General features: G+C 45.0%; 1 protein-coding gene across 1 annotated transcript in view; it reads left to right on the top strand.

The window, feature by feature from the left end:
- Positions 1-2,386: 2,386 nt before the first annotated feature.
- Vat1l (vesicle amine transport 1 like) overlaps positions 2,387-20,507 on the top strand; it is a 160,158-nt gene continuing 142,037 nt past the window's right edge. The window contains exon 1 of the mRNA XM_032887555.1: positions 2,387-2,740. Coding sequence (XP_032743446.1) covers positions 2,514-2,740 — 227 coding nt within the window. The 5' untranslated portion in view covers positions 2,387-2,513. The remainder of the gene's footprint in view (positions 2,741-20,507) is intronic.

The raw sequence follows: 20,507 nt of genomic DNA on the forward strand, positions 1-20,507 counted from the left end.
ATGTGCCTCAGTGAGCCTGGAACCTACTTGGACTACAGAACTAGCGCCCACAGCCTCTCTTTCCTGAGAATTCCCACAACCCCACAGGATGAGTCGATAGTTCCATCCTCTGGGTTTCCACAACAGCATCTGCTTGCATGGGCTCCATCATTCACCGAACATGTTTGACTATGGACCAATCATGAGCTAGGCCCAGGAAGACAGGGTTGGACAAAAGTACCACAGCTCCTGCCCACCTGAAGTTTAAATTGGGCAAAGGCACCAGACAATGTCAAAAAAAATCCTATTACAGTTACAAACTGACACACACTTTAACAGTGAAGAATCCAGCCTGGGAGTTGATGAACTTTGCACAAGAAAGTGATGCTTTGGATGATTCTGGCTTAGGAATTAACCCTAGTAATGGTGGTGGGCGGAGCATGGAAAGTGAAGGGCATAGCAGGTGCAGAGTCCTGAGTTAATGTGGAGGACGTGATGACTTTTTCCAGGTGATCCAAAGTTTTAAAACAGTGGCACAGGAGTAATAGGAGGAGGAGAGACTGGCTGTCGTGAGGTCATTTTGCCACAGGCCTTTACACAGTGGAGAATACAAATGGAGTACATCCATTTCGTGGACACGTTGGGTAGTCTTATATTAGCATGACACAAGCTAGAGCCATCTGAAAATAGAAAGCCTCCATTGAGAGAACGTTGCCATACGATCTGGCTGTAAGCCATTTTCTAAACGTCTGATTGATGAGGGAAGGTCCAGCCCATTGTGGGTGGGGCCATCCGTGGGCAGATGGTCCTGGGTTCTACAAGAAAGCAGGCTAAGCAAGCCATGAAGAGCAAGCCAGTAAGCAGCAGTCCTTCATGGCCACTGCATCAGCCCCTACCTCCAGATCCCTGCCCTGTGTGGGTTCCTGCCCTGTGTGGGTTCCTGCCCTATGTGGGTTCCTGCCCTGTGTGGGTTCCTGCCCTGACTTTCCTCAGTGGTAGACTGTTACCTGGAAGTGTAAAAGGGGAGAACAACCCTTTTCTCCCCAGGTTGCCTTGGCCATGGTGTTTCATCACAGCAATAAGCAACCCCCACTAGGACAGTGGATATTGGTATTGGGGCTCAGGAAGAGTAAATGTCATCTGAGATCTCAAGGATAAGAGTTGCCTACACTGAAACATGCGCTCTGAAACTGAGAAATTGGATTTCTTTAACCGCACAAGGTAACTTCTATCTCAGACAGCACAAGTGACCTTTTGTAAGATCAGAATTTATGTGATGGACACGCTTGGATGGCATCTGTAGTTCGGGGAGTTTGTTTGTTTGTTTTGAGACAGGGTCTCACTATGTCGCCCTGACCACCCTGGAGCTCACTATGTAGACCAGGCTACCTTCAAATCCACAGGAGATCCATGTCTCTGCCTCCTGGGTGCTGGAATTCTGGAATTTAAAGCATTGCACCTCTGTGCCTGGCAATAAATTCTTGTTTAGGCGTTTTGAGACAGAGCTTCTCTCCTACCTCAGCTTCCTTACTACAGATGTGTCACCAAACACTGCTGGGGAAAGTACACGTTTTTCTGTGAGCTTACAAAACAAAAGGCGTGTGTGTGTGTGTGTGTGTGTGTGTGTGTGTGTGTGTGTGTGTGTGTAAGAGAGGGGGGATGAAAGGATGGAAGGAGAGACTAGCAGGGGAGGGAGGGAGGGAGGGAGGGGGAGGGGGAGAGAGAGAGAGAGAGAGAGAGAGAGAGAGAGAGAGAGAGAGAGAGAGAACGAACACGAACAAACTTGCTCTTCTGGAGGTCCCAAGAGGAAAGAGAAGCTCTTCTGGGAGAAGCTCTTTGCTAGAAAAAGCATTGGTCCTGAGAACTAGTTGTCACAAGGAAGCCACAGAAGCCCAGGAAGAGCATCCCTGGTGACAAGGGGGCATCCAGGGGGAAAAGACTGGACCTGGCTCTTTGGAGCCTTGCTTGGGATGGATCTTTAACTTCCCGCACCTCCCTGACGCTCCACTTAGAACCAGCAGATGGGAACCAGCCCAATTTCCCAGCTATCCCTCCCACCCCTGACTACCCGCGGGAGAAGAGGCAACCTTGTCTCGCAGCAGCATCCTCAAGGCCCAGACGTTCGTCTCTGTCCATTTCAAGGCGCCAGAGTCTGTGCCGTATATACCCAAGTATTTGGCCCACGCGAGGGGTTGGGTTATCCAGCCGGCCGTTCCTTGTGTGTTTGTATTCAAGAGTCTTGGGGAAATCTGTTTTGAAGGTTAAGACAAATAGCCTGATTTAGGATCAACACAAAAGGTGTACTTGAGATTTGTTTTGGAGTAAGTAGGAGGAAATGTGAGGGAGGGGGATGGGGCGCTAGGGCGCGGCTCCTCTGAGGATTACGGCAGAGGCGGTGGACCGCGGCTCCGCTCACAGAGGTTGCAGCCATTGCACTGAAGAGCATCCCACATTCAACAGGAGGAACCCGCGGGAGAGCAGCCTCGACCCCCTTCACAACCACAGCCTGTGCACCCCGCAGCACCTCGCGCGCCATGGCCAAGGAAGGCGTGGAGAAAGCGGAGGAGACCGAACAGATGATCGAGAAGGAGACCAGCAAGGAGCCTGCTGAGGGCGGCGACGGCTCCCACCGCCTCGGGGATGCCCAGGAGATGCGCGCTGTGGTGCTGGCCGGCTTCGGCGGGCTCAACAAGCTGAGGCTCTCCAGAAAGGCCATGCCGGAGCCACAGGACGGCGAGCTCAAGATCCGCGTCAAAGCCTGGTCCAGTATCCACGACTTTTTGGTTTTTCTCTCTTTACGCGCTGGGCGCACCGGCAGTGGGTGGGGGAGCCTAGATTGGAGATGCTGCCCAGGTACCTAGCACCCACAGTCAGCGAGCACCCTCTCTGCATTCATACTTGGCTCTCAGAACCTCCCGGGGTAGCCCAAGCTACGGGAGCCTGGGGAGGATGCTCAGAGTGGTCCTTCTCCTTACACCAGATGTAGGGTGACAGGAATGATAGTGGCACCTAGGACTTGAGGTCTGGAAAATTGCTTTGTGTCCCTCTTCTTGGGCAACTCAGCAGCTAACACTGGGAGGGACATAAGGGTGGGACTTGATCATTAGCGTGGTTTTAAAAAAATGACAATCACCATATATTTACACGTAGTTCCTGGTGCTAGTTTTTTTTTTTTTCCTAGAGTTTTACATATACGATCCCGTTTAATACTTCCTGAGACCCAGTAAGTCAGGTGCCCAGCTTTAGAGATGAGAAAACGGAGGTTCAGGAAGAATAAATGATCTGCCAAGATCACTCAGCTGCCAGTAAGTGGTCTGGCTGCCACTTGACACTTGATCTCCCTTTTCACCTCTATGCGTCCAGATGGGGCTGAGGACAAGGTACACCCTTGTATGTCTCCTTCCCCATACTTACAGTGAGAGAAGGAACTGAGACTCAAGAGGGTTAAATCCTCAGCCTCTAAGCTGGGTGAAAGGTGAGGCCAGGGATACAGCCTACCCTTTCTCCCCTATTGCATCTTCTGCATTCTTGGTGGCTGGGAAAGCCCCCGTCCTGTCCCTTAGGAACTCCAATGCTGGCCCCAGAAGGAGCTCACACTCTTAAGAGGTTTCTCTTTGGAAAACGTGCCTGCGCCTAGACCAGCAGAGATTTCCCAGTAGTGTGTAAGTGAGAAAGCTTTTCTCTGCCGGGGGGGGGGGGGCGCTGCACTGTCATGCCCCTGAATTCTAGTGGAGTGCAGACTGATGGAGCTGCTTGCTGGACACAGCATTCTATAATAACCATGAATCTTACAAGGGTTGTTGGTTGGATCTCCTAAGCCCCCAGTGTTTCTACTTCTTAAAAATTGCAGCATACTCAAACCTGCCTAGGACAGATCTGGAAAGAAAGCCAGAATCTTACAACCTGAAGGCAGGAAAAAAAAATGCAAAGAGCTCCTTTTGGCCCCTGCACCACCTTGACAGCAGGTGGGTTTCATTTGCCAGATCAGGAGGCAGCTGGTGAGAGCAGTGAGCAGTGATCCATGGTTAGTTCTTCATATATGAAACTGGTCCTTCTTGACATTAAAGAGTGTTCTGGGGTTTCTCCGGTGAGCGGAGTGGACAGAGGATTTCAGAGTAAGAGAAGAAGCATTCAGGCGATCTGGGGATCCTACACTGTCTTCATTAACTCTTAGGAAGCCAGGGTGATTGATCTCAGCAGGCAAAGGTTTTACCCACCCCTTTTACCAATAAATCACCAGCATCTAGCACGGTTGGCACACTGCATATTCTAAGTGGTGATGGGTGAATGGATTGAGGGGGCATAGCTAGGAGGGGGGTTGTAGGTCGTCATTTTTTCCTTATTTATTGATAGAAGACCATCGACCTAGTATAATCACCATGTATGAATAACCACCTCATCAAAAATATTATGCACCTATATATACACATTTATACATGAGTGGGGTGTGTATGTGTGTGTGTGAGAGAGGGGGGGGGCTTGTGAACTTTCATTCACAGTGAAGATGGAGGTCTAGGACTCTGGAGGACGTATTCTGAGAATAACTGTTAGGGCCACAATTTAAAAAAAAAAAAAAAAGATGATCTTCATCTGTAATAAAAAATCAGTCTGCATTCTTCAGCTTCTGCATCTTGTAGCCTCATGCTAACTGCCAGAAAATGCCTACAGGAGAAGGGATGTTTTGAAATCCTTTCCAGATAAAAGTAAGGAGGCAGAGAGGTGATTTTCAAAGCCTGGCAAACAAATATATTCTTTAACGGAGCCTAAAAATGTACACACACACACACACACACACACACACACACACACACACACACAACCTCTATACAGAAGCCCTGCTTACTCAGAAAGCCACACAGACCTGGTCTGTACTAGTAATATAGTACGGCAGTGAGCTCAGATTGAGTTTTTCTTCCACGGAGTGAGAACCATAATTAATCAGTTTGCAAGGCAGCATGGAACACTGTGTGGAGATGGCCCACGGGGCCTGTCATCCTCCACTGGGCTGGGAATGGCTGGTCAACGAGTTCCATTGATTCTAAGTTTCAGCCTTGAGAGGCAACATGACTCATTCCATGTTTTTATGAATCAACTGGGGCTTTGAGGCTGAAGGACCTCCTTTCCTCTGCTCCCTGTTTTTAATGGAAACCTTTTATTATCAAATAGGATGTCCTTTTTGCTTGGAAACAAGACACGGCACATCTGAACTACAATTAGACCTAGGACAAGGGTTCAGGTTAGTGACGCTAATGATAAAAGTGGACAAGAAGCAGCAGGAAATGGGGGTATTTTATCTCATTTACCCTCCAATTTGAGGATTGATTGGGCAGGTATTTTCCTTGCAGAACAAATTGAGTATTGGGGACATTGGGTGACTTGTCAAAAACATCACACAACCAGTAGTTAGGATGTGTATTTGCATGTCCTGATGTGGCGGGGAGAGCTTTTACTCTTTCCCTCTTACTCTATTGTGTGGCCCTCAGAAACACCGCAGATGTGGTTTGCCTCTCTAGACTGTGACGTGTGGTTGCATCTACTGTTGCTTTAATACATATGGACCCATTGTGCTTATGAATAGCTAAGGGGATTACTTACTCTGAGAATAACTCTGTGGTTATTCTCAGAGTAATATGTTTCTCTGGAAATGATATATGTGTTCAAATGCAGCTTAGAAAGAGCCATTGCTTGCTTTGTGCTGTAGGGTTGGAAAGGCAGGGGATTCTAACCTCTAAAAATGTCAGCCAATGGGAAACCCATTTCACAAACTCTGCATTGAAATGGGCTATGTAACATAGGTTTAAGGGCCCAAGTAGCAAGTGAGTGTGTGTATGTGAGTGTGTATGTAAGTGTGTATGGGTGTGTCCTTGTGGACCTGGGTATATGGTTGAGCCTCAATTCTTGCTTCTATGTGACCTTGGTGGCCTTGAGCAGTTTACTAAGAGAGAAGAGAGCAATGCAAATAGGCCAGGGAGAGAGAGCTAAACAAGGGTATGATCTCAGTCAGATCCCTCTGCAGAGTCAGTTCCTCACAAGAACAAGAAACTGTGTAAGCCTTTTGGTCAATGGCTGAGCTGCTAAGGGGAGCATGGGTTCTCATAAGCAGGGGTAGGTGTTCATACAGCAGGGCACAGTTTTCTAGGGAATTATAAGTAGCCAATATCGCCAGAAGGGATCTAGATGAAGTACAAGCTCACTCTTTGGTTGGCATTGCTGACTAGCTCCCCTAAACCTCCGTGGACTGGTCTGCAAAATGGGGATAATTGTGATGCCTTCTTTATTAGTACTGTATTGGAGTTGAAATGAGGTACGACACATAAGACCTTTTTGTACAACTAATGGTTAATAAATGACTTACTATCTGAATAATTATTTTTCATTGCCATCCCTGCCTTATAGTCTTATCATTCAAACTGGAGTTCTTTTGAAAAGGAAATGATCAATAATTACACCAGGATAGCAGTGGCAAACTAGAAGGATCCTAGACAAACCAGGGGGTGTGGTTCCCCTGCCCAATAAGGGTCTGATGACCTGTGACCTTGTTGCTGTCATATATTTTGAACAGAGCTGGTAAGGTTTGAGGCTGGCTGAAGGTCTCCAGGTTGGACTGTAGGAATGTATTTAAGTGGCCATTAACAAGCCTTGTCTAGTTTGTGGCTCAAATTGGCTTGTGGTAGAAAGTCACTAATGGATAGGGGACATTTATTTTCCCAGAGTGATTTACAGCAAGAGGCCATATGAAACTGCTGGAAGGAGACCAATTGGATAAAAAGTGATTCAGGCTACTCCTGGCCCTATTGGCTGATCTAAAAGTGGGCTGAGGGCAGGCCACACCAGAAGCAAGCCAGAAGATAGGTAGAATTCTAATATGTCATGAGGGGATGTAGGAGACAGGCAAAGAATGTCCACTTGCTGAAGAGTTGCTGTGAGCTAGAAATTGAATGCATCTGTAGACCCACAAGGTCAGCGTCACTAACTCTACTCTAAGAAAGACTTGTCAGGACTTCAGACTTCCAAGTGGAAGACAGATACAAATAAAACAAAAACAAGTTCATTTTGTTCCTGGATTCCTTACATTTGGGAACCAGAGATTTGGAGATCATAATGCTAAAGATAGAGAACAAGATAGGACAGAGAGGAGAGGCAGGCAGACCCAGTGATGGGTAATGCAGAGAGAGCTCCATGGATTTTTATCCACTCGACATAGAACTGACAAGACTCAAAATTGCATAGTGACTGCCCCAAGATGCCCTTTTGTATTATGCCACTTCTGTTTCCTCTGTGTTTCTGAGGTATAAAATACCTTGAGGACAAAGTTACTGGGACTGTTGATCAAGGACACTCGTGCTCATTAAACCTTGGAACCACTCAGGGTAGTAGAACTTCTTTTTCACTTGCTTCCGTTGATTAACGGGACACGTTGCAAACACTGACAACTTGAAGTCGAGATGTCCTAAATCAGTACAGCATTAAACCGTCGCTAATGAGGTTGATGGGATGAAATATGGGCAGGGATGTGCTCTGAGTTTGTTCGAGTAAGCAGTTGGAGGCTCAGTGACACAGCCGATCATAAAACTGAGGAATTATGCTCAGAACTCCCAGTGCCCAACTTGAAAAGTGCTCTGGCATGGAAACTGGGCTACAGTGTTCCGAGTTCCTCTGTGTTGAATGAACGAAGCAGGGCTTGACATGAAAGGGTGACTCTGTGCCTCTGTGCTGACTCATAATTAAGAGTCCGTTGGTAATGAGCAGACCTGGCTGCCAGCTCAGGGGTGGCTCTGCTCTCCTCTACTGAAGCTCTTGTTTCCTCATCACCTAATATCTTTGCTAATGAGGGCTGGGGACAGGGATGGCTCCTGTTTGTCCAATAATAAGATGGAAATTCTTGGGTCGTTTTGTTTGAGACAAGGTCTCAATAGGCAATCGCCAGCTGGCTTGGAACTTGCAATCCCCCTGCTTCAGCCCTCCAAAGTTGGAATCTGTGTCATCTTACCAGTTTAGATAAGTTCCTCGACTAGGAAGGAACACAAAATCTGCACGCCTCTTTTCTCACCCATGAGACCAAATGCCTGACAAAAGCAATTTAAGAGGGGAAAAAAAAAGTTTATGTTGGCTCACAGTTTAGAAAGCACAGTTCATCATGGCAGACAAGGCAAGGTGGCTGAAGAGGCTCAGTCCATGGTGGTAGGAGCTGGCAGCTGCTGCTGGCTTGCATAGTAGCGGATCAGGAAGCAGAGAGATCAGAAATGAGGTCAGGTTATAATCCTGAAAACCTAAACTGGTTTCAGTGACCCACCTCAAACAACCATGCATGGGCCCCAAAGGTTCCACAATTTCCCAAAATAGCCCCATCAGCTGGAGACCACGTATTTAAACATGCGAACCTCGCGGAGACATTTAATGTCTCGCCTGTATCATGCTGGCTCTTCTATCACATTTCGCTCCGTGATTTTAACTAAAGGGAGCCATCTTGTTCTTTGAGACTACTTTAATCTTGGTTTGTTCCATACTTGCTCCTCCTTCCTCTCTCAGAATCACAATGTTCCTCTCTTCCTCCAACTGTTTCCATTATGATAAAACAACCCATGGCTGTCAAAGCATAACCTCAATAACAGAAACAGTAGCTGGAAAAATTTATAGTGGACAACCTACAAGACTGAGAAATGAAAATTTGTAGTCATATATTTTGTGGAGCAAGATTCATCCAAGTGGAAATAGTTTCACTAAAAATAAAAACAAAGTCAATTTCAATTAGCTTAACAATGCCGTTTAGAATTTTTAATGCGCTGAAAGTCACCAATATCATAATTTTGATTACGTTCTGGTATCAGGCATGTCCTTAAACTTTCTTGAAGTCAATGTTATGGGATTCCAAGTCGTGTGAGATCAAGAGAAACTAACAAGGAGTCCACCCAGAAAGAGCTTGTTCTGAACGAAGGATGTATCTCAGTGGTAGAGCATTGGAATAGCACCCGCGAAACTCTGGGTTTAACGGAGCAATTATCAGTCTATTTCATTCACCCTTTAGAAAGCATAGCTGGAGATGGTTGGTCAACCCTCTTTGGTAGCCAAGCAAGCTGGGCAAGAATCAGATTTGCCCATGGAAAGTGCCTGGGCTTTGGTTACAGGTAGCCTAGATTTAGTATCTTGTTTTTCTTTCTGTTAGACACGTGTTTGAGCATGAGCTTAGCTTATGCCTTCCATATAAAACGAAGATGAAAACTAACAACATCTGACATGTACTATGTCCCCAGAGACAGCAGCAGCCAGAGCTCAAATTAGAGAGATACTGGTCAGAAACCAAAGGTACTTCATGATGGGCACGGAGAAGGATGGCTGACAGTCATGACCACCATGTCCCCTTCTTGAAGCATCCTTGTGGGATCAAAGCACATTAGACACATCATTATTTTTAGTCTTATCCTTCCCACTCTGGAAGGATAGTAGCCCAGGAATTAGCAATCATGTTTTTCAGGAGAAGAAACTGGGAGTTAGGAGTTAGGTAGAAATATTGGGAAACTCTTGTGGATTTGGATTCTGATTCTAACTCTACCTCACTGTGGCTGTTTGATCCAAAGCAAATAGCACTTGGAACTCATCCTAGTAGCAATGCCTGATGTTAGGCATGGTGATGATTGGAAGAGTCTATGAAAGCCCTTGTTTTAAGTTGGTTTTCTCATTGCTGCGATAAAATACCTAACGACAAGCAAATTAAGGAAGAAATGTTTTTCTGGCTTATGGTTTGAGGGGATACCTTCCAATCTGGTGGGAAATGCATGGTGGGAGGATCAGGAGGCCAGCTGCTCATGCTGCATTGACAGTAAGCAAAGAGAGAATGAATGGAGGTTGTGATATAAAACCTTAGGACTCACCTCTAGCCTCCCACCCATTTTTGCCTGCAAGCCTCTACCTCCTGAAGGCTCTACAACCCTCCCACACAGCACTACCAGCATGGACCAAGTGCTCAAACACATGGGCCTTTGGGGATACATTTCATATTAAAACTACAGCAACTCCCAAAATACCTTGCCCACAATAGGTACTCAATTAAGGTCATTTTCCTTTCTGAGACTCTTGGGTTTGAATTGATATGTCTTGGTTCTGAACCACATTGGCAGCAAGGGTCAGGAAGTTGGCTTTCGATTCTTATTCCTAGGGTTGGGGATAGACTATTCTATTCTCTATAACATTGTTCTATGACTACCATTACCCCAGCCCTTGCATAGCATCCATGGGTAGTGGCATGGATTCACTGGCAGTTGAGTGTGCATGGATAATCGATCCCTCAGTGTTTGTTTCACTGTAATTCAAAGGATTCCAAATCCGATGACCTTCGGATCGATCAGTGGCATCCAGTGCTAATGACAAAACTCAGTCCAGCACAGGAATTTATAGCCCCAAGTTCCTAGCACTTCTCTTTCCTAAGATGAATCCTTTTGACATCTTGGCATTTGTCGTAGAAGAAAAAGTTTAATTAGAGCCAGAAGAGACTCCTCATAGGAAAGGGCAGCAGGCATGTAATCTCAAATTAGTTCCTCCGTATGTGATCTCATACAGGAAATTGGCTGGAGTCATGGCATTGAAATGAGTTGAGTTTCATGTTTGAAGGCTCAGGAGACAGCATCGATGCTCCCGTGGAAAGCGCTGCTCCGTCTTTGAATGTGATATTTTCTTCATAAGAGCATGCAGTCAGCTTCTGCCTTTAATCTTCTTTTGCCAGTGACCTCCCGACTCTTCCTTCATCTAGTCTCATCTTCAGCCCTGGCTGGGAGCAGGGCATGGCAAATAGCACTTCCCCAACAAAACCCTGTTAGCAAGCTAGAGCATCGGGTCTTGCTACTCTTGACTTCGCTAAATGAGTGTGGTCCCCAGAGCTCAGTGCAAGATAATTATCCCCTATGCAAGGAAGCATAATGATTCATATCTTGGAATGGCACCGTGTGCAAGCCTTGGGTTGTAAAATACTCCATTTGAAGTGAAGTAGGCGTGGATGTAAGCCATGAAAGTTTCTGATTGTCTTAGAAACTTGTGTAACTATGGGATGAAGCCCCAGTTTGTTCATATGGGATACAGGCATAATAGTACCAGTGTGATAAGGTTTTTGTATTGGATAAGGATAAAAATAGATAATGGTGACTTTGGGAATGATTCCGTTGGTAAAACGCTTGCAAGCCCAAGTATAAGGACCTGAACTCAGTCCCCAGCTCCCATAGAAGCCAAGTGTGGTGGCTTCATGTAATCTCAGCGTCAAAGAAGTAGAGACAGGTAGATCTCAAGACTCAATGGCCAACCATTGTACCTTACTTGATGAGCCCAAGGTCCTAGTGAGAGACTGTCTCAAACAATAAGACAACAGAACACCACCAAAACAAGAAACACAGCGGACAACTTCTGGGGACTGGCAACCCAGGTTGATTTCTAGTTTCCTCTGACAGAAGCATAGATGTAGATATTTATCCACACATGCACTTACACGGGCTCTCACATTGACATCCATAATATACTCACACACACATACATACACAGAAAGGTAGTGGATCTAAAGAACCTAGCAGTGCTATTGGTTTATTAAATGTTTGTTGAATTGATGATTTCTGTGACACATAGTATGTGTTGAAAAGATCTTACTGGTGTGGAAGAGATACAAAGAAATACATTAGAAGGTCTCCAATACTCCATAAAACTTCCTCCTATGTGTAGTGCGAGGGATAGAACCTGGGACCTTAGGCAAGCTTGACAAGCACTTTTTCCATGAGCTGCTTCCCTAGTCCCTCCCTTATAAGGTTTTCTGGAGGGATCTCACCATTCAGCCCCTACAAATCTCCCCAAAAGTTTGCAACACCCCAAGATCTAGAGAAGCCTTGGAAGGATGCACCAAGACTGATTCCTGAAGCAAGAGCAGAAGTAGAACCCAGATTTATTGAGCTCCTGTAGGGTGCCAGGACCTAAACCAAGCTAAGGAACCTTCAGGGGGACCAGCAACCAGTTCCTCCCTGACTTCTGCCTTTGTCACTTCTCTGCTGATCATTGTGACAGGTCCCTGTTCTAGCTAGCTCCTAAAGGACTTCATCTGAAGACTGACAAGGGTGTCAACCTCTAGCTCTGGCTGTCTTGTACAGGTTTTAGTAAGCCTCCAAACGGCAGAAATGGTTTTCTTCTGATTTTCACGTAGCTAGGAAAGAATTTGATTGGCCATTGCTTGGCAGCCTCTAGATTTCCCTCGGTCGCTCTCTCTCTCGTCCCCAGAGGAATAAAGAACTTAGACTGTATTTGCCTTGTTCTCTCCTACACTGGCCTAAAATAATATGACTGTGGGATTAACAGCCCACTTGAAATGTTTGTGGGGGGGGCAGGGAGCTGGCATGCAGACATGCTTGTGTGAGTGTATCGTGTGTGGAGGAGTAGATACTCCAAAATCAATAGAGAATGGTGATTAAATGATATAGGTAAGAACTACAAAAAATACAACTCAGCAGGGGTAATTATGTATTGAGGGAGTGTGTGTGTGTGTGTATGTGTGTGTGTGTGTGTGTGAGAGAGAGAGAGATATGTATGTGTGTGTGTGATGTATGTGTGTATGTAAAAGATACTCAAATGAAACAGGTTGTACTGAGGTATTTAGGGAGTGTGTGTGTGTGTGTGTGTGTGTGTGTGTGTTCACGCGTGCGTGCGTGCGTGCGCGTGCATGCCTGCACACGCAGCTAATTTTAAGAAGAGGCTATGAATTTCAGAAAGATTAAGGAAGGGCACATGGGAGGATTTTGCGGGAGGAAATGGAAGGGGAAATGATGTCATTATATTATCATCTCAAAAAATAGAAGTTTCTTCTTAAAGAGAAAGAAAAGCACCCTACTGAACTGGTTACAATGGCAGTTCCTCTCTACCCCTTCTCTCCCTTCTGTGTTTTCTGAATCAAGATCTCACCAAATTGCACAGACTGGCCTTGAACTCACCATGTGGCCCAGCCTGGCTTTACACTCACAGTCCTTAATTTCCTGAATATTGGGATTGCAGGTCCATACCACCGTGCCCTGTTAGGAGAGACTCTCATCCAGAAAATATTGGAGACCATAGCAAGGACTGGAATTGTATCCCTGTTCATTCCCTTTCAGGATCTTAGATTTCTTATTTCAAAGTTATTAACTAATATAGAATAAAGTCTTTCATACCTGTTTAATAATCTTGAAAATTCTAACATCACCAGTGAACAATTATATACCTGGGTTAATATAGACATTCAATAAGTAGTCACAGGATAGATAAATAAATGATTGACTGTGCAGGTAATAATCAAGGCTATTGTAACATAGTCAGTGACCACTCAGGATAGATGTAGCTTTAAGTTTCCCTCCCTCATCAATAAGAAACCTTTGCCTATCTAGCAATTTTACCCAACAAGAAAGGCAATCTCTTCAAAGATCTGCAGCTGGTGGGTCTTTGAGTAAGGGCTAGATGAACCCCAGAGGAAATACATCTTCAAAGAATTTTATTTCTTCTTAACACACCGTGTGACTGTGGAACCTAGAGTTACTTCCCCAATCTCTAATAACTACCTTCTCTATGCTGGCGAATGCGGGGCTCTGGGCTCTGAGGATACTCTGTAATTTTCTCGCTATTGACCTCTGTCTCCACCAAGTGCTGGAGGCCAGGGCTGTCTGAGGGAACCTGGGGTCTGCCTCTGATAACTGTTATTCCAGGAGCACTCACTCAGACATTCCTCAAAGCCTGTGTATCAACAGCAGAATTTGGAAAGAACCTGTCTTTTCACGACTCTGTTCCCATCTTTCTTGGTTACACACTCCCCCCCAATACCCTCTCCTCAGTCTTCAAATAGTTGGACATGTTTCCTATGGGCTGTTGTATGGGTGCTCAGAATATAGTTCTCCTAATTTACCCTTTTAATTATGACCCTTTTCTGTCATCATTTTGGCCCCCATCACCCCCGAAGCATGCTGTGTCTATTCTGCCTAGAGTCATATCCTCATGGTTTGAAGATAACAGAAGGATGCCATCATCATTCCCTTTATGCCATTCATTTATTATTATTATTATTAATTATTATCATTATACCATTTTCCATATCATAATAACCCTCATGGAAGCCTTCTTTTGTGTTACGGGCACTATTCTAAGTGTCCTGTAGCTATATATCTAGGACAGCAGATGAAGAAATGGGATCAGAGAGGTGAACAAATTTGCTAAGATCTGAGATAAGGATCTTAGCTTTAGGTCGGTGGTAGACTGTTTGCTCAGTGCTTATAAGACCCTGAGTTCCAACCTCAGCACCACAAAAGAACTAAACAATAACCACCCAGATACTAAGACAGCTTAGATTTTGAGCCAGGTGGGAAAACAGCTTGAATGGTGACAAATCCAACATTAATACATTATAGCTGTCTTCATCCATTCCTAGATTCTCCCACCCGGTTTGCCCATTTTTTTTTATCTCCTTAGAGGACACAGTTGTTTTTCAAGGAAATTGATACACAATGAGCAGTGCCCCACTCCACGCAGATAATTTGTATCCAGAATTTGTGTGGACTCTGATGAAACTCTCACTACTTTCTCCATAGCTCCCTCTTTCCTCCCAGAATGGTTATTCCTTGTCGTCTTTGGTGGGAGAAGAAAAGCAGGCCTTGCGTAGGATCAAAGAGAATTGCTTTTTCATTTATCTGTGCTACCGTGGTTCAGTCAGCTAATGGAGAGCTATTAAGCCCACCGTTCCTATGATTGGTCTGAGTGATTTTGTAATTGGATTCTTTTTATCCTCCCAGCAAAACTCACTAAAATTGTTCCGTTGGGGGGTTTGTCATACACTCTGACTCATGCCTTGCAGTCGGAACTGGAGAACGCTTCATGCAGGCACTGATGTAACCTCCCACTCCCCCAAACAGAAGCTTCATTTTGTTAGGGTCTTCTTGATCTGACCTGGGGAACAGCTAGCACCTCGAGGACAAGAGGAGATAAATAGCAAAGGCCATTGTCTCCCTCCTCCCTCCTCCCTCCTCCCTCCTCCCTCCTCTCTACAAGCCTGCCAGGCCCGTGTTCTCAGCCAGTGACACTTGGCTCCTTCCTTGAGCAGTTTGCTATTCCCTTCCTAGTCACGTTCTTTTCTTTCCATTCCTCAGCATAGCTGGGCTTGTTCTCTCCTGAGTAGATATCAAACTGGAAACATAATGGAAAAGCTGTGTCAACCCAGCATCCTCTAGAAAACAAGAGATTGGGGGGATCCATTAGAGAAAGGAGCTTGAAAAAGGGCATGAAAACAGTTTTCCTGTTGATATCCCCAAATGTCTCCTGCTTTCTTCAACTTATCTGTTCTCTTTCCCCCTCCTTCCCTCCCTCCTCCTATCTCCCCTCTGTGTGTGTTTCTGTGTATATGTGCATGCATGTGTGTGTGTGTGTGTGTGTATGTGTGTGTGTGTGCTCAGAGCTTTGCATAGTGTCTTCTTCTTTTACCTCCACATCATTCATTCATTCATTCATTCATTCATTCATTCGCTTGTTTTGTTTTGAGACAGGGTCTCTTATTGAGCCTAGAGCTCCCCAGTTCAGCCAGACTCAGCTAGAACCAGCAAGCCTCATGCCACTCCTGTCTGCCTCCCCAGTGCTGTATTACAAGGGTAGATAGCTATACTCAGTTCTGCACATGGGTGCTACGGCTCTGAGATAAGGCCCACACGCTTGTGCAGCAGAGCTCTTTGCCAGCTGAGCCATTTCCCTGGTCCCTCTGCCAGATTCTAAACTCTGTCCTTACTCTCTGGTCTTTCAAATTTATCTTTGCTCACCTTCCTCCTTCCACTGTCCGGGGGTAAATCTTTGCTCTTCCCAACACACTTCAGTGCAGCGAGTCTTTGCTTTACCTGGTTCTCCCTCTCCCTGTTACACTTGTGTACAGCCTAAGCTGCCAGCCTAGCAGAGCTGGGAGGATAAAGAGAAGGGAAGGAAAGGGAAAAGCTCAAAACTCTGGGATGATTTCCTGTTTGAGTCTCCAGTGGAAGAAACATTGTCTGCCGGCCTTTGATGTACCCTGTACTAAGCATGTTTGAAAGACAGACTTCTGGAATTGCTTATCATCTATGGGAAGGGAGAAGCATCGTGATCCTGCTACTATCTCCTCTTTAAGCTAATGACACTTAAATATTAATGAAACAACATTTGAAATTCAGTTCCTTAATGCTATGGTTTGAGTTTGAAATCTCCCCCCTCATGATTTGAACACTTGGTTCCTACCGGCTGGCACTATTTTGGGATGTTTTGGAAGTTGTAATGGGTGGGACCTAGCTGGAGAAAGAGGGCCTCTTGGGCATCATTTAGTTCCTAGTTCCTTACTGCCCCACTTCCTGTGTTCACCATGAAGTGAACAGCCCCCTTCTCCATGTCCCCACTACCATGCTAGCCTGTTTCACAACACACCCAGACTCAATGGAGTGATTGACTGGGGACTGAGTATCTATAAATGTGAGCCAAAACAAAACATTCCTTCTCCTAACTTATGGGTATTTGGTCACATCAGCTATAAAAATGAATATCGTATTCAGGCACACTGACCACATTTTAAGAGTTTGGTATCCGTATGTGTATATGTCCAGGGACTACCATATTGACTAGCTTAGATAGAGGCTGTTCCCATTTACCCTAGGATGACAGAGACATATCTGTGCTAGTCTTTACCTCTCTCCATGTCTTGCTAATCAGCAGCAGCGCCCTGAGAAATAACTGTCCTACTATAGCAGCAGTGGGCTGTTCCTATTTGGGACTCCCGTGCCCTTGATAGCTTTATGAAGGAATCAAGCTGGGGTCACTCTGAACCCTTTTCTTCTCCATGGAGAGGTGGGTTAGGGTGGGAGGGTTTGGAGAATAAATGTAAAAGCAATTCCTTCCTTTGAGAAGCACCCAATCTCAACGAGACAAGTTAATAGTTACTTTCCCCATGCTAGCTGTGACCCTTGTAGAGCAGCCTCTTGTGGAATTGTCACACTGTGTAGTCATTTATTTGCTGATCTTTGAACTCCTGGGAGGCACAGATGTCACTGTCGGTGTCGTAGCATCATTGCCTAGCCAACCCCCAAAACACAGAGGGTCTGTTGCATCTAAATTGGACGAGAACGAATGTTCTATCCAAGCAGCTGCTGCCAAGAACCCTCCTGGAGCTCACGCCTTGGTCAGCACACAGCGTGGAGCATAGAGATGTTAACCTTTCCAGCAACCGTCATAGGAACGAATACCTCCTGCCTCTCCCAGGGGTTGAGTAGATAAACAGCTCAGTCTCCCAAATCGAAACGTTAGTCTTGGCATCGAAGAGAGTTTATTTGTGCCATGCGTGTCTGTGTCTGTTGAAAACTGGCTCTGGGTATTTACATGCTCAATATGTCTCTTTGGCTATTTTATTCCGTGGTGGAAATACCAGTGGAGTAGTGTGTCTTGAATACTAACTTAGACAGATGATCTGAATATAGTTCTTTCCCCAGACACTGTAGCAATAAAGAACTCATGCAGCTATATGCTTTCCTAATAGCATCCATCATCACTGTTCATGCTATAGAGAAAGGGATCTGGGCAGGGCAACAATCCCATTGTCTACTTAAGGAAATGGTAGGCTATGAAAAAACATCAGATGGATAGGGGAATTCCTTATTTATCATATGGATGTAAAAGCCTGATTACTTAACAATTGTGGTTAAAGAGGGTGGGCAGAGTTATATGGATCCAGACTCCCAGGGGACTGTGGTCAAGAAAAGTAGGAAGAAGTGGGAGGGGCCACCTAAAACACAGTCTTTCCAACCTCTGATTGAACGTGGGTCTCCTCCATACTGTGACTCACGCAGGACAGTTCTGGCTGTCCTCAAATAAGATACTCTGAGCATTACATACAAGGTGTGCTTGCTTTACATAATTTTCCTTCCAGCAGCAAATTATTTTCACAGTCTTGAGATATCAAAACAGGTGCTCAGAAAGCCAAGAAAGGAAAAAAACATATACGAACAAGATTTTTCTGAGATCAATCAATACCTATTTTCCTGGCCACGCACATGCTACCAGCTGGGAGTAACAAACAGATACCAAAACCATAGTTCTGAAGAAATAAAATGAATCAAACGTTTGCTTCTTTGACCCTACCTGGATGGGAGTTAAGTGCTTTGATGAACATATTATCAGTAAAACAAGACCAGAATAATGAGTGGCTCCCGTTCTTGGCTGTTTCTGCTTGGTCAGAGCCTCACATCAAATATGCTTGTTCCCTTCCCTAATTGGTAGAGGCTGTCCCATATGCAGGAGTCCTTGGTGACCATTGGGTGTCAAATTCCACTTGGAATTTGAAGGGGTTTTCCTTGATGCCACCTGTTCTGCAGCAGTCTGTGATTTCAGACTTGGATATAATTTAATTCCAATTTTTATGCCAAGAAATATGTAAATCCTGCAAGTATTTTGGTGGCCCTGCCTGCTAAGCCCTTTGTTTTCTTCACCCTCAGTCTCTGCCCCTTCCTTTGTCCTTTGATCTCCTTGATTCCTTGTTTCCCTTTTCTCTTACTGTTTCACATCCTTAATTAATGATCCTGTTCTAATTTCAAGTTGTATAAAATTAGTTGTTAGGGTACCTAAGACCTTCCTTTTCAGGGCCCACCACAAAAAGGACCCCTTAAATATTCACAAATAATAACTGTTCCATGAGCATGGGGGGAATAAGATACTTAAAAGCAGGTATTTCACCACTGCTCTTCTAGTGGGTTCCAATATATGTTGGAATATTATTTTAGGACCCCAGTCTTTAGTCATCCTGCTACTAGGTACTATGGCTACTGACAACTTAAAGCCCATTTCCTTCTAAAGGATCAATTTCAGCTAAAGAGACCCCGCCCTTGTCCAGAATCTATCTTTTTCTATCTCTGTCTATCTCTGTCAGTCTGTCTCTGTCTCTCTGTCTGTCTCTGTCTGTCTCTGTCTGTCTGTCTCTGTCTGTCTGTCTCTCTGTCTCTCTCTCTCTCTCTCTCTCTCTCTCTCTCTCTCTCTCTCTCTCTCTCTCTCTTCTCAACCTATGACTACTCAGTACAAAATATAAAGCCTACTCCCCTTATCTTGACTAAGAACTGCTAAGAGGACAGGAGTTTTCATGGACTCAGAGACCTCTGTATGATACGTTAGAAATCAACCTTTCCTCTGCCCAATCCATCTTCCCTTGCAATGATCCAATCATCATTCCCTAGAGTACTTATTGTCAGAATGCATGAAAATCTCAATCTCAGAGTCTATTTCCCAGCAAACTTGACCTTTGATACCCTCTTTGTGTTACGAGAATGGTGGGGTAGAAGCAATTCACACTTATGGAGCAGTTGCTGTGTGAGACCAGTTCTATATCACAAGTTGTGTTGACATTAGATCCGCACCAACACTATGACCAGTGGAATGCCCAGTGCCCAAGGAAGTCAAGGTATCTACTCATGTAGAAAGGAGAAATTAAAGTGAAGGATTTCGATACATCTTCAGGGATGGCAGAAGACCTCTGGACCACATATTTGATAAAACCTTTTGGTGTCAGTGTTTTGACTCCCTTGCTACCTTCAGTCTCAGCACGACCCTGGTGACCAAGAAGTATTCTGCTCCTATGTTCTTTAAAAGTTCTCATCTCATCATACTCTAGCGAACCTTCAGGAATTTGTTCCCATGAGGATTTCCAATATGGTGATTCTGGGCTTCCAAGACCTGGCATACTGCTTGGTAAACATCAGGTGTTCAGTGTGCTGAATGCACGGGTTTAATCTTTGTAACTGGGAATGCAGGGTAATATCTTCTAAAAGAAGTAAGTGGGGACGTTCTGCATTTGTACAACCGCATCTTGGTATTGTGAATTCTCAGCATGACCCCGTTTTGTTCTTTGTAAAATTGGGGCGATATCATTATCTCTTAGCATTATTATGGGCATCGTATAAAGTAAACGATAGCACATATATAAGCCACTTAGCTCCAGATGCAGGAAGTGCCTCATAACTGTAGTCTTTATACTCACGAGGCATGAATCAGTTGATTTTCCGTCTGCATGGGAAGGGCTGACACTACTCATCATTGCAGTGCCTTGCGACCCTTATGGCAATGGGATTGACCTGTCATGTTTGTTACTTTCATACCATTGTGACAACAATCTCTGACAAAAATTCTTTTGATTCTCATTTTTGGAGTGTTTCAATTCAACATGGCAAGGAAGCCAAGGCAGCTTAGTTCATGGTTCGATGAGCATGAAACAGGCTGTTCACATGGAAACAAACCAGGAAACAGAGAGAGTGAGAGCCTGTCCCTATTAACGTACTTCTGGCCTATATCTTAGAAGTCCCACAGACTTCCAATTAGCATCATTAGCCAGGAAACAAACATTCAAAACATGACTCCATGGGGTCACATTTTAAATTCAATCTATACCACTTAAACTAAAGACCCTCTGATCCGGGGCAGAATAGTCATGCTTACATGGAGAAAAGACTTGAAGAGGTCTTGCCATCTATCCAAAGATACAGAATCTGGGTTACTGCAGTGGGAGA

Source organism: Rattus rattus, chromosome 17 (assembly GCF_011064425.1).
Source record: "Rattus rattus isolate New Zealand chromosome 17, Rrattus_CSIRO_v1, whole genome shotgun sequence".
Lineage (NCBI taxonomy): Eukaryota > Metazoa > Chordata > Mammalia > Rodentia > Muridae > Rattus > Rattus rattus.